The 13,061-nt window shown below is 40.8% G+C and overlaps 1 protein-coding gene across 1 annotated transcript; it reads right to left on the bottom strand.

Annotated features, from left to right (window-relative positions):
- Positions 1 to 2,719: 2,719 nt before the first annotated feature.
- On the bottom strand, positions 2,720 to 12,006 carry IER3IP1 (immediate early response 3 interacting protein 1). The gene is made up of 3 exons (XM_080683666.1): positions 11,813 to 12,006; positions 4,780 to 4,881; positions 2,720 to 3,921 (listed from the first exon to the last, which is right to left on the bottom strand). The coding sequence occupies exons 1-3, from the start codon at positions 11,901 to 11,903 to the stop codon at positions 3,866 to 3,868; spliced, it is 249 nt and encodes an 82-aa protein (XP_080539792.1). The 5' UTR covers positions 11,904 to 12,006; the 3' UTR covers positions 2,720 to 3,865.
- Between the last annotated feature and the right edge of the window lie 1,055 nt (positions 12,007 to 13,061).

Below are 13,061 nucleotides of genomic sequence, written 5' to 3'. Positions count from 1 at the left end.
TGGAGAGCGGATAGGAGAGGTGTCAAACTGTGAGTCTGGACAAGAAGGTACAGTAGGTTTATAAGAGATATGCTTAAACTGTGTGGAAACGAAACAAGAGACAAATTCAAGAGACCTTTAGGTGGTAAAATAGAAATTGGTAATAGATTGAGGGTAAGGGAAGGGAAGGCATCAAGATAATTACTAAGTTCCAGGTTTGGGCAATTGGGTCATTCACTATGATGTGGAATAATGAAAGAGAATCATTGGCTTACTCATCATTAAAAGACTCAAATGGCTTTGCTGCCAAAGAAAGGATGGGACCTGCCCTTGCTGGTTTGGCTCAGTGGATAGAGGGTCCCGAGTTCAATTCTGGTCAAGCGCACCTACCACGGTTGCAGGCTCGATCCCTGGCCCCTGGTCGAGGTGCATGCTTAAGGCAACCAATTGATGTATCTCACATCAATGTTTCTCTCTCTGTCTCTCCCTTCCCTTCTACTCTCTCGCTAAAAATCAATGGGAAAATATCCTTGGGTGAGGATTAACAATAACAAAAATAGGGATGGGACCTCAAAAGGAAGGGGCTGATTTGGGAAAGAAAAAGATGGAGTGGAGATGTAAAGAAAGCAGCATCAGAACTGAAACAAAAAGGGTAGGATTCCAAAACTTGCCCTGACCATTAATACCCTTAGACATTGCCCATTCTGTCTACAGAATAGTTTCACAATATCTGACATATCATGACCAACCAGGAGCTAAGGAAATTTTAGCAAAAATGAATTCCATTTGGCATGACATCAAAATTTTATTATTGGTAGTAACTTTGAAACTAGATCAATGAAAAAGTGATTTAGCCCCAGCTAGTTTGGCTCAGTGGATAGAGTCTTGGCCTACAGACTGAAGAATCCCAGGTTCAATTCCAGCCAAGGGCACATGCCTGGGTTGCAGGCTTGATCCCCAGTAGGGGGCGTGCAGGAGGCAGCCGATCAATGATTTTCTCATCATTGATGTTTCTATCTCCCTGAAATTAAAAAATATATATATTTTAAAAAGTATTAGGGTATAAATTTGGTAAATATTTATAGACTAGAGCCCTAGCTGGGTGGCTGGAATGGAGCATCGTCCTGTAAACCAAAAGGTTGTGGGTTCGATCCTGTCGAGGCATGTTGGGGAGGCAACGAATCGATGTCTCTCTCACACTTTCACTAAAATTAATAAACATTTCATAGAGCAAGGGTTAAAAAAATTAAAACATTTATAGACTAGAGCCAAGATCCTTCATGACAGGTCAGAAGCAAATAGATGCAGGGTCAGAATACATAACACCATAAATTGAACATAAAAGTTGCTTATGAGTCTTCTTGATGTATGTCATCAATTCACTGAGGAAATTGAACTGGATATTTGGAGGCCAGAATGATCAGGAATTGAATTGGGATATTTGGAGGCCAGACTGATCAGATTGTCAATTCTGAGAATGAGTGAGGAAGATGTGGGCAGGCAAGCAGGGCACTTAAATTACTGCCTACTAAAATGATACTATGGCTACTAAATCACAACTGCCCTGGGGAAACCAGGGTTAACCTGTGAAAGCTTGCAGACATCCCCTCAGGCAAATTAAAGTTAGGAATGTGTAAGTGGCTTCCAGAGATGAAATACTTCGATATTCAGTGCTTCACTTTCCCCAGAACTGCTTTGCTACAGGATACTCTGATCCTGCCCTGCTGTGCCTGCTCCCTAATGGGAGTGTGAACTTCTGCAGTATCTGACACTAAATGAGCATGGTGTGGTGCAATGTCTTACATGAAAATGGCATCAGGACAGTCTCTTTTATTTTTAAAATTCTGTATGGCTCATAGTTGTTGGAGAAATGGGAGTACCCTCAATTAACTGCTTCTTTTGAATCTGGTCAATGGCTTACACCAGGGGTGGGCAAACTTTTTGACTCGAGGGCCACAATGGTTCTTAAACTGGACCGGAGGGCCGGAACAAAAGCATGGATGGAGTGTTTGTGTGAACTAATATAAATTCAAAGTAAAGGAGCGGAGGGGAGAGCAAGAGAACCGGATAGAACAGCCGGATCCGGCCCGCGGGCCGTAGTTTGCCCAAGGCTGGCTTACACTCAGTCACACTCATGCATGAGCTCTTTGTAAGGTCAAAAGAACATTGCCTTTTAGTGCCGAATATGTTACCCACATGAACCAAGTAATCAACTGTGAATCCCTGGTACTTTTCTTTGGTTCAGCTATAAGCCTGGGGCCCAGAGATAATCCATCTGTAACTCAGGGATAGCCAATAGGCATCCAATACTTGCTCCAGTTTTAGAAGTAAATTAAGTCATGTAAAAGTTGCTCATGAGTCTTCTTAATGTCAATTCAATTCACTGAAGAAAAAAATGGCCTGGCTGGTGTGGCTCAGTGGTTGAGCGTTGACCTATGAACTGGGAGGTCAAGGTTTGATTCCTGGTCAGGGCACATGCCCCGTTGCAAGCTCAATCCCCAGTAGGGGGCGTGCAGGAGGCAGCTGATCAATAATTCTCTCATTGATGTTTGTATATCTCCTCTCCCTTCCTCTCTGAAATCAGTAAAAATATATATTTTTAAAAAGTGGATTGTGAATGTTTTCATTAAAACTGTGCTTAGTGATTTTACAGAAAACATATATAAGAAGTGTTACACACAAAATGAGATTAATTTCATTAGCACCTGACAGGTATACACTAAGGTCAAGAAACACGTGCTTGACTTAGAAATTTTACTTTATTTTACAAATGTTGTGCTATAAACAAAGATGCAATTCTACCCCTTTTAAATATTATAACCCATAATTTCTAGAAAAAAACATTTACATAGTTTTATTCTTTCTGCATAAAACTGTATTATGGGATGAGTTAAATAAGAATGGTCTAAGACATCAAAACAAAACTTATCCAGCATGAATGCCCTAGTGACAGATGGAAATAAGAATTAAGACTCACAAGCCTTCATGTATTACTCCAAGAAATGGACACATGGATACTTTTGAGACAGGTAAATGCTTCTTACATAGGTAAGTCTTCTTACATAGTCTTCTTACATAGTATAGTTTATAATTGTGATTGTTCAGGATTGCTCTTAGAGGCTAATGTTTATGCTGATTTCAAAAAATAGGTCACCATTGTAAAAAGGGTCTATACTTTTCTACCAATGAAAATATGTAGATACTAATCTGGTCTCATTATTCAGACCAGTTACTAAAATAAGAAATGCATGAAAATAATTTAAAACAAAAACACAATCGCCCTGTGACTGACTTACAAAATTATAAATTCTCCCTAAAGTCAGACTGTATTGCTCCTTGATAGTTACTATGAATTTGAATTTTTCATAGCCAAGACAATATAGACAAAATATTTAACCAGAGGTCAAAATAAAACCATCCCAATTACCTATTTATCACTTTATATGTAGTAATTAGTTTTTAAATCCTTTAAGTTTTATCTAGGAGGATAATCACTCTCTGAGCATAACTAAGTCACAATGAACTTCAAAAGTTAAAAAAAAATCATCCCTGAGAAGTGAGAGAAGAAGCTCTAAAAAACACAGAAGTGACAGTCCTGCACCCTTTGAACAATCTTAACCATAGCACAAACTTTTAATAACAGTCAGCAATCAAATGTATTCCAATCCTGGATAGTTACTACCTCTGATGATCTGATCTTTTTATAATGAAACTGTAAGTGCAACATTTTTTAAAAAATCAGATAAATAGGGACTCTGGGTTGTTTTTTTAATCATGTTTACATTTTTGTCAAGTCCAGGGACAGCTAAGATATGTATATTCCAATAAAGACAAAAGTAATAACTTCCGCTGACCTCTTCTGAGTCTCTATTTCCTCCATTGATCTTCACCCAAATAGTAAAAGCAATACAATTGCAATTGAGTTTACTATTATCAATGGCACTGCAAAAAAAAAAAAAAAAGTTTGTTATTATAAAGAAAATATCAGAAAGAAAACTAAGTCATAGTTACTAGCATCCAGGAAAGTCAGCAATACCTAACAATATGTCATCATAATCATATTACTTATAACACGAACATTCAAACATGCACTGGATCATAAACTCCAAAACTTAAAGAAGGCTTGTGTGACGGGGGGTAAGGGTCACAGTGATACAAGTAGATTAATACGAAAACATCTGTGGATGGTGCTAGTGTAGCTCTGGGAACACAAAAGCACTCTGGACTCAGGCAGAAACAGACCCATATGGCTACCAGGGATACTTGACATTAGAAATATGTACAAAAATGATTCCATAGCTTCATCACCAAAGTAAGAATGAACTTATCCTATTCCAAGTTGTGATTAAAGCAGCTAAAAAAAGGAGAGAGACAGAGAGACCCTAGTTTGAATGGTTTTCAATAAAAGGTTTTGTACTCTTCTTTATTGAGGTACTCTAAAATATTTCCTAAGAGAATAGCAAATGTGGGACCTTTGTTTTTCTCTTGAAAGCCTGATGGGACTCTAGATGACTTTACCACTTGGAAGCAACAGAATTTCAAAAAGGCAAGAATATCATTGACTTTCAACTCTGAGGTAACATACAAACAGTTACACCACTGAGCATTCAATTTGCACCAAGTGGCTTAGAAATAAGAGGCACAGAAAGAAACCAGTAACTTTTAAGCAATAAAGCCAGGTTAACGAGAAAAAAATTTCCTGCTACAAAGGTGGTATGTGATAGTATTCACACCCAGAAGCTTTGCTACTTAAACCACAAAATTAAAACTTAAGAGTGTTCTACTAGTTTTTCTTCTTACCTCTCATTACAGTTCTTACAGATCGAATAAGGTTCATTAGCTGAGATTTAATTCCTGGCTCCTCTCCAAATCCACCAATTCCCTGGTCTGTTCCCCAGCCAACTGTATAATATAAAAACGATTAGCAGTGTTAAAATGTATTATGCCCTTGCCCTGCTCCTTCATTAGTCATTTTCTAAAAGATTATCTTGAGCCTTTGTTAAAGACATAAAATATAAAGTCATATGACTTAAAAACAAAACTAAGTGAAATACTTTACAGCATATATTTTACTTTTGATAAGCAACAAAAACTCATTTCATTTCCACTGTGGTGTTATAAATTATACTATATCTAATAAATTATTCCATGGTAAAGATGAACACTCTTAACACCCTGATTGATTTTTTTACTTTTTTTAAACTAACAAAGTATTTTTCAAGTCAGAACTGAAAAAGCAGTGTCAAATTGAAAAATTAATTGGATCAATTCAGAATTTATGAAGCCCAACATCATTATCAGTATAACGACACTGTACTAGTAACCGAGATTCACCATCTACATTACATAGGGGAAATTTTAAGCTAAAACTGGTCACAGCTTGGTCAGGCCTTTAGAGCATGCTCTATCATGCCAGCAGGGGCACATCTCCCCCCCGCCCCCCTTTATCATTCTTCATTTCTCAGATTTGAGGTGAGGAATTTAGCTCACTATCCCACTTACTTTCTGTAAATGAGTCTTTCACCTTTTCCTACATCATTTTCCTGATATTATAAATCATTTTTTCTTTACCTGCTAGTTCCTTTTTTATTGCCTGACACATTCTCCTGAAGACTTACCTGTCCTCATTTCTACAATGTGTCTTTCTCTTGTCCTCATTTCAGGTTCACCTGTCATATCCCATGACTCCAGTTTTTAAAAATCTCAAATGACCTGTTAGCCCTTAAACTTGACAGAGAACAAGTCTTTATTTTATACATGATATCAATATCATGAAACAAGATTTCACTTTGCTTAATGATTTTTTGTTTTGGCAGCCCCAGCTGACTAATATAATTTCATGTTTCTTTTGTATTACTCATAATTAGTACTGGATATAATAAATACTTGTCTGATTTTCAAAAAATGTGTGGTTAAAAAAAACAACAGTTTTATTGAGATACAATCACCTACCATCCAGTTCACACATTTCAAGTGCACGATTCAGTGGTTTAAATATGTTCACAGAGTTGTACACAATTTTAGAACATTTTTATCACCCCCAAAAGAAACCCTGTACCCATTAGCAACCACTTCCCATCCCCTCAGACCCCTCTAGCACTAAGCAACCACTAATCTGCTTTGTTTCTATATAGTTGCCTATCCTGGACATTTCATATAAATGAAATCATGATATGCAGTCTCTTATCACTAACTTCTTTCACTTAGCATAATGATACCAAGGTTCTGCCATGTCGCATATGTATTTCATTCCTTTTTATTAACAAATAATATTACATAGTGTGTATACACCACATATTATAGTCATCTATTTATCAGTTGGTAGACATTTGGACTGTTTCCACTTTTTAGCTATTATAAATAACTAGAGGCCCAGCGCACGAATTTGTGCATGGGTGGGGTCCCATGGGGGTTGGGAGGTGGTCAGGACGTGATCGACCCTCCAGGTGGATGGTGGGACGCCCTTGCTGGCCTGGGATCCAAATCCGTCTGGCCAGCGGCGCTGATCGTCGGTACCTGACCTGTTCTCTGGAGATTAGACCTGCAGGACTACTGAGGGAGTGACTGGTTGCTGCCGTGGTGGTGGGCCGCCAGGATGGGTCAGTCAGCTGAGCAGCGCTCCTGCTGGGGGGAGCACACTGACCTCCAGGGGGCAGCTCCTGCATTGAGCGTCTGCCCCCTCATGGTCAGTGCGCATCACAGCGACTGGTTGCCCAGTCATTCTGGTCATAACAGTCACTTAGGCTTTTATATATATAGACTAGAGGCCTGATGAACGAAATTTGTGCAAGAGTAGGCCTTCCTTCCTCCAGCTGCCAGCACTGGCTTCCCTCCGGCACCTGGGACCTGGGCTTCCCTCTGGCTGCTGGCAGGCAACTGGGACCTGGGCTTCCCTTGCAGCCCCAGTTTCATCCGGGAGGTCATCTGGAAGGACATCCAGAAGGATGTCCGGTCTAATTAGTATATTGTGCTTTTATTATTATAGATGCTGCTATGAACATTCATGTTCTTCTATGTAGATGTTTGTTTTCATTATTCTGGTTACACCTAAAAGTAGAATCACTGGATCACATAGTAACTACTAATGTTTAACATTTTGAGGAACTGCCAGACTATTTTCTAAAGCTGCTACTCCACATTATATTCCCACCAACAATGTATAAATGGTTACAATTTCTCCACCACCTCACCAACACATTACTGTCTTTTTTATTATAGTCCTCCTAATTGGTGTGAAGTATATTTCACTATGGTTTTGATTTGTATTTCTCTAATGATTAATAATGTTAGCTATCAGATAACCTGTCCAAATTTTTAAATTGGATTGTTTACCCTTTACTATTGAGTTGTAATAGTTCTCTATACACTCTAAATAGCAGTCATATTACCATATATATGATTTGTAAATATTTTCTCCCATTCTGTAGTCTTTTTATGCTCTTGATGGTGTCCTTAAAAGGCACAAAAGTTCTTAATTTTGATGAAGCCAAATTATGTATTTTTCTTTTGGTTCTTCTACTTTTAGTGTTGTATATCTAGGAAAGCTTGGTCTAATCTAGAGGTGGAGGACCTTTTTTCTGCCAAGGGCCATTTGGATATTTATAACATCGTTCATGGGCCATTCAAAATTATCAACTTAATTTTGCTGTATTTGGTCAAACATTTAATTAACTCACCCCTAATGCCTTGGCAGGGCCAGACTAAATAGTTCCCCACCCCTGGTCTAATCCAAAGTCACAAACCTTTATGCTTATATTTTCTTCTAAGAGTTGTATAACTTTAGGTTTCACAGCTTAAAAGTCTATGGTTTTGAATTAATTTTTGTGTTTGGTATGAAGCAGAGGTTCAACTTCATTCTTTTTCCTATAGATATACAGTTGTTCCAGCACCAGTTGTTGAAAGACTATTCTTTACCCATTGAATTGTTTTGGCTTCCCTTTCAAAAATCAATTGACCATAACATAAGGATTTATTTTTGGACTCTCAAGAATGCTCCATTGGTCTACATGTTGATCCTATGCCAATACCACAATGTTTTGAGTGCTGTGGTTTTGTAGTAAATTTTGAAATCTCAAAGTGTGAGTCATCTAACTTTGCTCTTCTTTTTCAAGATTTTTTGGGGGGCTATTCTTGGTCCCTTCCCTTTTCCTTAGAATTAACTTGTCAGTTTCTGCAAAAAAAAATAAAAAGCCAACTAGGATTTTGATAAACATTACATTATACCTGTAAATCAATATTATTGTTTGGTATCATCTTAGCAATATTAACTCTTCTGATCCATGAGCAGAGGATGTTTTTATTTTAATTATCTTTAAAAATATTTATTCTTTAATTTTATTCAATAATACCTTGCAGTTTTCATAGCATGCGATTCACACTTTTGTTAAATTTATTCCTAAATACTTTCTTCTTTTTGAAATTATAAACAAACCTGTTTAATTTTTTTTATTATTCATTGTTCATGTATAAGAAAATAATTGATTTTTGTTATTGATCTTGTGTCTTATAACCTTACTGAACTCATTTATTAGTTTTAATAGTTTTAGTTACTCCTTAGAATTTTCTATACAAGATTGTCATTTACAAACAAGAGATAGTTTTACTTCTTTCAACCTCACAATCTGGATATCTTTTCTTTTTACTCATCTAATTGCCCTGGCTAGAATCTCTAGTACAATGTTAGAAGTGGCAAGAAAGGGCATCTTTTCTTATTCTTAATTGGGGAAAGCACTCAGTTTTTCATCATTATATATAACTAGAGGCCTGATGCATGAAGATTTGTGCAAGAATGGGCCTTCCTTCCCCTGGCTGCCGGCACCGCCTTTGCTCTGGCCGGGGCCGCCTTTTCACTCTGGCCCAGAGCTGCCTTTCCACCTTCCCACACTGCCCAGAGGCCCGGAGTAGCTGGGGCGGTACGGAATGCCTGCATTGTTGCCATGGCCGCTCAGCGCCTGCAAATTAACCCACCAGCTTTGTTGGGTTAATTTGCATACTCGCTCATGATTGGCTGGTGGGCATCGCAAAGGTACAGTCAATTTGCATCTTACTCTTTTATTAGTGTAGACTAGAGGCCCGATGCACGAAATTCTTGCAAGGGGCTCAGCCCTTGCAGCTGCAGCTTAGTCCGGAAGGTTGTCCCTCTGGACAGTCGTTCTGCCTTTTGGTCTAATTAGCATATTAGCTCTTTCTTATATAGGATGTTACCTGGGGTGTGAGAGGTGTGAGGAGGGTGTTTCCTAGATGTTCTTTATCAAATTGAGGAAGTTCCCTTCTATTCCTAGTTTACTGGAAGTGATTCAAGGACTGTATTGGTCACCAATTCCCTTTGTATTCTTCTTTCCCTGAGCAATTTCATCTTTACATATGGCTTCATTTATCATCTGTGGCTGAGAAACTCAAAGTTCAATCTCCACGGTGGCTCTTGCTTTGTTTTATGGATTTAAGTCCAACTTACTACTGCTTCACATCCCTACTCGCTTATCTCACAGACATAATCTCAAACTCAGCATGTCCTAAACTTATTTCATTCTCTTCACCTTATCCACCACTACCACCCCCATTTCCCTCCAGTACTCTGTAACTCAGTAAAGGTACACCCCTTCACTCAGTTGCTTAAGCCTGAAAACCAAGAGAGATCTTTGAGCTTTTCCTTTCTTATTTCCAATGTCCAAACAATACATTTTGCCTTTTCAACCTTCAAAGTATCTCCTGATTTGTAACAGTTTCCTAGGGCTACCATAACAGAGCGCACACACTGGATGGCTCAACACAAAGGAAATTTATTTGCTCACAGTTCTGAAGTCTAGAAGTCTAAGATCAAGGTGTTTGTAGAATTGGCTCCTTCTGGAGATTCTGAGACATAACCTCCTCCACGACCATCTCCTAGCTTCCCACAGTTAATGGTAAACCTGGGCACTGTTTGGCTTGGAGCTGCCTCACTCTAGTCTCTGCCTCTGTTGTCGCATGGCCTTCTTCCCCTGTGTGTCTGTGTGCCTCTGTATCTCTTTCTCCTTACATGGACACCTCATTGGGTCCAGAGCCCATCCTAATCCAGTGTGACTTCATCTAATTACACCTCCAGAGACTCAGGTCACATTCACAGGTACCAAGGGCTAGGTCACAGGGGTGGGCAAACTTTTTGACTCAAGGGCCACAATGGGTTCTTAAACTGGACCGGAGGGCCGGAACAAAAGCATGGATGGAGTGTTTGTGTGAACTAATATAAATTCAAAGTAAAGGAGCGGAGGGGAGAGCAAGAGAACCCTCCGCTCTTTCAGCTCCACGGGCCGGATAGAACAGCCGAACAGGCCGGATCCGGCCCGCGGGCCATAGTTTGCCCACAGCTGGCGCTAGGACTTTAATTTATCTTTTGGGAAGTGGGGGGGGGGGTGGGGGGGGGAGGCACAATTAAACCCACAACATGATCCCTTCTACTTTTCTGTATGTGTAGTGGTGAAAAGATGGGAACTTTTGAGTCAGATTGCCTATGTTTGAATCCTAGGTCTGCCACTTTCTAGCAGTGTAATCTTAAAAGGATACCTACTGTCTTATCTGTAAAGTGGGGATGAAAACTATCGCATTAAGTTGCTGTCGGGGTTACACAATATATGTAAAATGCGTGATACAGACCTGGGCACACAGTGTTAAGTATTAGTTGTTATTATTCTTATTATGCCCACCCAACTGATAGTGTACCCACCATCTCTACTTGTCCACTCTCGACCCTTCCAACCTGTTCTCCGCGTACTATAGCAAATTACACAAATCTCGTCAAGTCACTGCCCTGCTTAAGACCTTGCTTTCACCTGCCCCTGAGTTTTCACACCCTCTGTTTCTCCCAGCCCCTCACCTGCACCTCCTTAATGTTTACTCACTTATCAGATTTGGGGTCAGACACACTTCCTCTAAGAAGCTTTCACAGATGCACAGGTTAAAATTTTATTCTGCATCTTTGTTATTGTGACTTGTTCAAGCTTTATTTAGATTAATTTCCACTAGAAGGTCAGGATAACTGCTGTAACCTTATCAGCTCTTACTACGTGGGCCTGGCACATAATCTGTGCTCAGTAAATTTATTCTGAAGGAATAAACATAATAATCTTGCCCATGGGTTTGAGTTTCAATGATTCACACAAATATAACTGGTACACTGTGGCAAATGGTGCCTCAATGTGCCTCCTACAGCAAGCAAGCACCCTGCCTTGCCCAGGATGGCCGGGGGTGGGGGTGTGGAGGGTGGTGCTGGGCTGTGAGGTCCCGGTTGGCATAACCTGTGTCTTCATTTTTGTATGATTCCAGTACAGTTCCTGGCACATCGTAGGTACCCAAAACTATGTGCTGAATAAACTTTCTTGGAACGTGGGTGGCTGGATGCCGTGATAATACCATCACTTTCCCTTTCCTCGTAGCCCCACAGCCCACGAACCCCCACAGCCCTCCATCATTCACCCAATTACCTGTGCTCCAAATGAGCCACGCCCTTCCCTCTTTCACTGAAAACTCAAACCCCGGGTTTTCGACCATAAGCGGTCAGAGAAGTGCATTAAATGACTAACCGAAAGTAATCGCGGGCAGGGGCGTCCCTGGCTCATCGCAGGATCCCCATTCCCACCCCCAGGGCCCGGCACGCAGCGGGCGTCTGTGGAACAATCTTCACCCCGCTGGTGAGATGCAAAAGGCTCGGCTATACTCTACCCCCGCGAGAAAGGGCCCCAACCTCAGGCCCTTTGCCGCCTCCTGTCCCGCCCCAGGCTGTCCCCCGCGCGGCGGTCTCGGGTCCGCGCCCCCCGGGCAGTGCCGCCGCCACCTCAGCCCGGCCCCACGTCCCACTCACTGTTCTTGAGGAATCGCTCCTCGTGCAGCACCGCGATGGCATTGACGCAGAGCAGGGCCGCCTGCAGCAGCGAGTACAGGGTGAAGGCCATGGTCGACGGGAACCACCCCGAAGCCCAGCAGATTCGTCCGCAGCCGCCGCAGGGAACGTGGCGCCGCCGCGGCCGGCGCTCTCCTATGGCGGCTGACGAGGCCCAAAACGCCCTCTCCGAGAAGCTCTGCCCCCAACTGGCTAAGTCCCACCCCCAACTGGCTAAGTCCCGCCCCCACGCTTACGTCAGCAAGGCCTGCTGCTTAGCTGTCCAGACCTGTGCTGTCTAATGCAAGAGCCACGTGTGACTGTGGAACGCTTTAAATAGGCTGGTCCGAATTGTGGGGTTGTAAGTGTAAAATACACATCGGATTTCAAAGATATGGGACGAAGACAAGAACGTAAAAATCTTTGAATAATTTAAACATGTTGATTACATGTGAAATATTTTGAATATATTAGGTAAATAAGTTAACATTAACTTTATTTCTACTTTTTAAAAATGTGGCTGTGTGGACATTGAGAATGACATGTGAGCTTGAATTATATTTCTATTGAATAGTGCTGTACTAGATGCTGTCAAGAGCTATATGCGATGCTAAAATACCCATTTTACAGATGAAGAAATGGAGGCTTTGGCAAATAATTTTTTTAATTAAAATAAAATAACACGTCTTAAAATTACTCAGTGAGAAACATTCTCTGTTTGATCAAACTCTAGTCAGGCTGCTCTGAGCCCTCTACAAGGCCTCAACCTTAGCGTTTATAAAAAGTACTGATTCTCAGCACATGATTTCATCCAATTGCTTACCCCCACGTCAAAAGACTTAAAAAACAAAAACATTAACATAGTTTATAACAGCTCATGCCTAGGATGACCTCTTAAAGTGCTTGCCTGGGGGAGTTTAAGTCTGCCAAAAAATTCCCTTTGTCCTAGCCAACAGCTGCAAATAGGCCCCTGGCCCATTCTGCATTACAGCACTTACCTAAAGGGCTTACAATTGTGAATCCTTCCTTTGTCCTTTTGAGATGTATATGAATCTCCCACAATTCAAGAGTGTCTTTCTTAAGGACCTGAAGGCCATACTTTACAATGTAAACTTCAGGAAGAATGGGGCCTCTGTCTCCCAGTCTCTGTGGAAGGGCAAGATCCTAACTGATAATTGCCAGCTAATAGAGACAACTGGCCTAATCAACCTTTACACGAACCACACTTCGT

This window comes from Plecotus auritus (genome assembly GCF_963455305.1).
Source record: "Plecotus auritus genome assembly, chromosome: 8".
Classification (NCBI taxonomy): domain Eukaryota; kingdom Metazoa; phylum Chordata; class Mammalia; order Chiroptera; family Vespertilionidae; genus Plecotus; species Plecotus auritus.
Note: the sequence above shows the minus strand (reverse complement) of the source record. Positions and strands in the feature narration are given on the sequence as shown.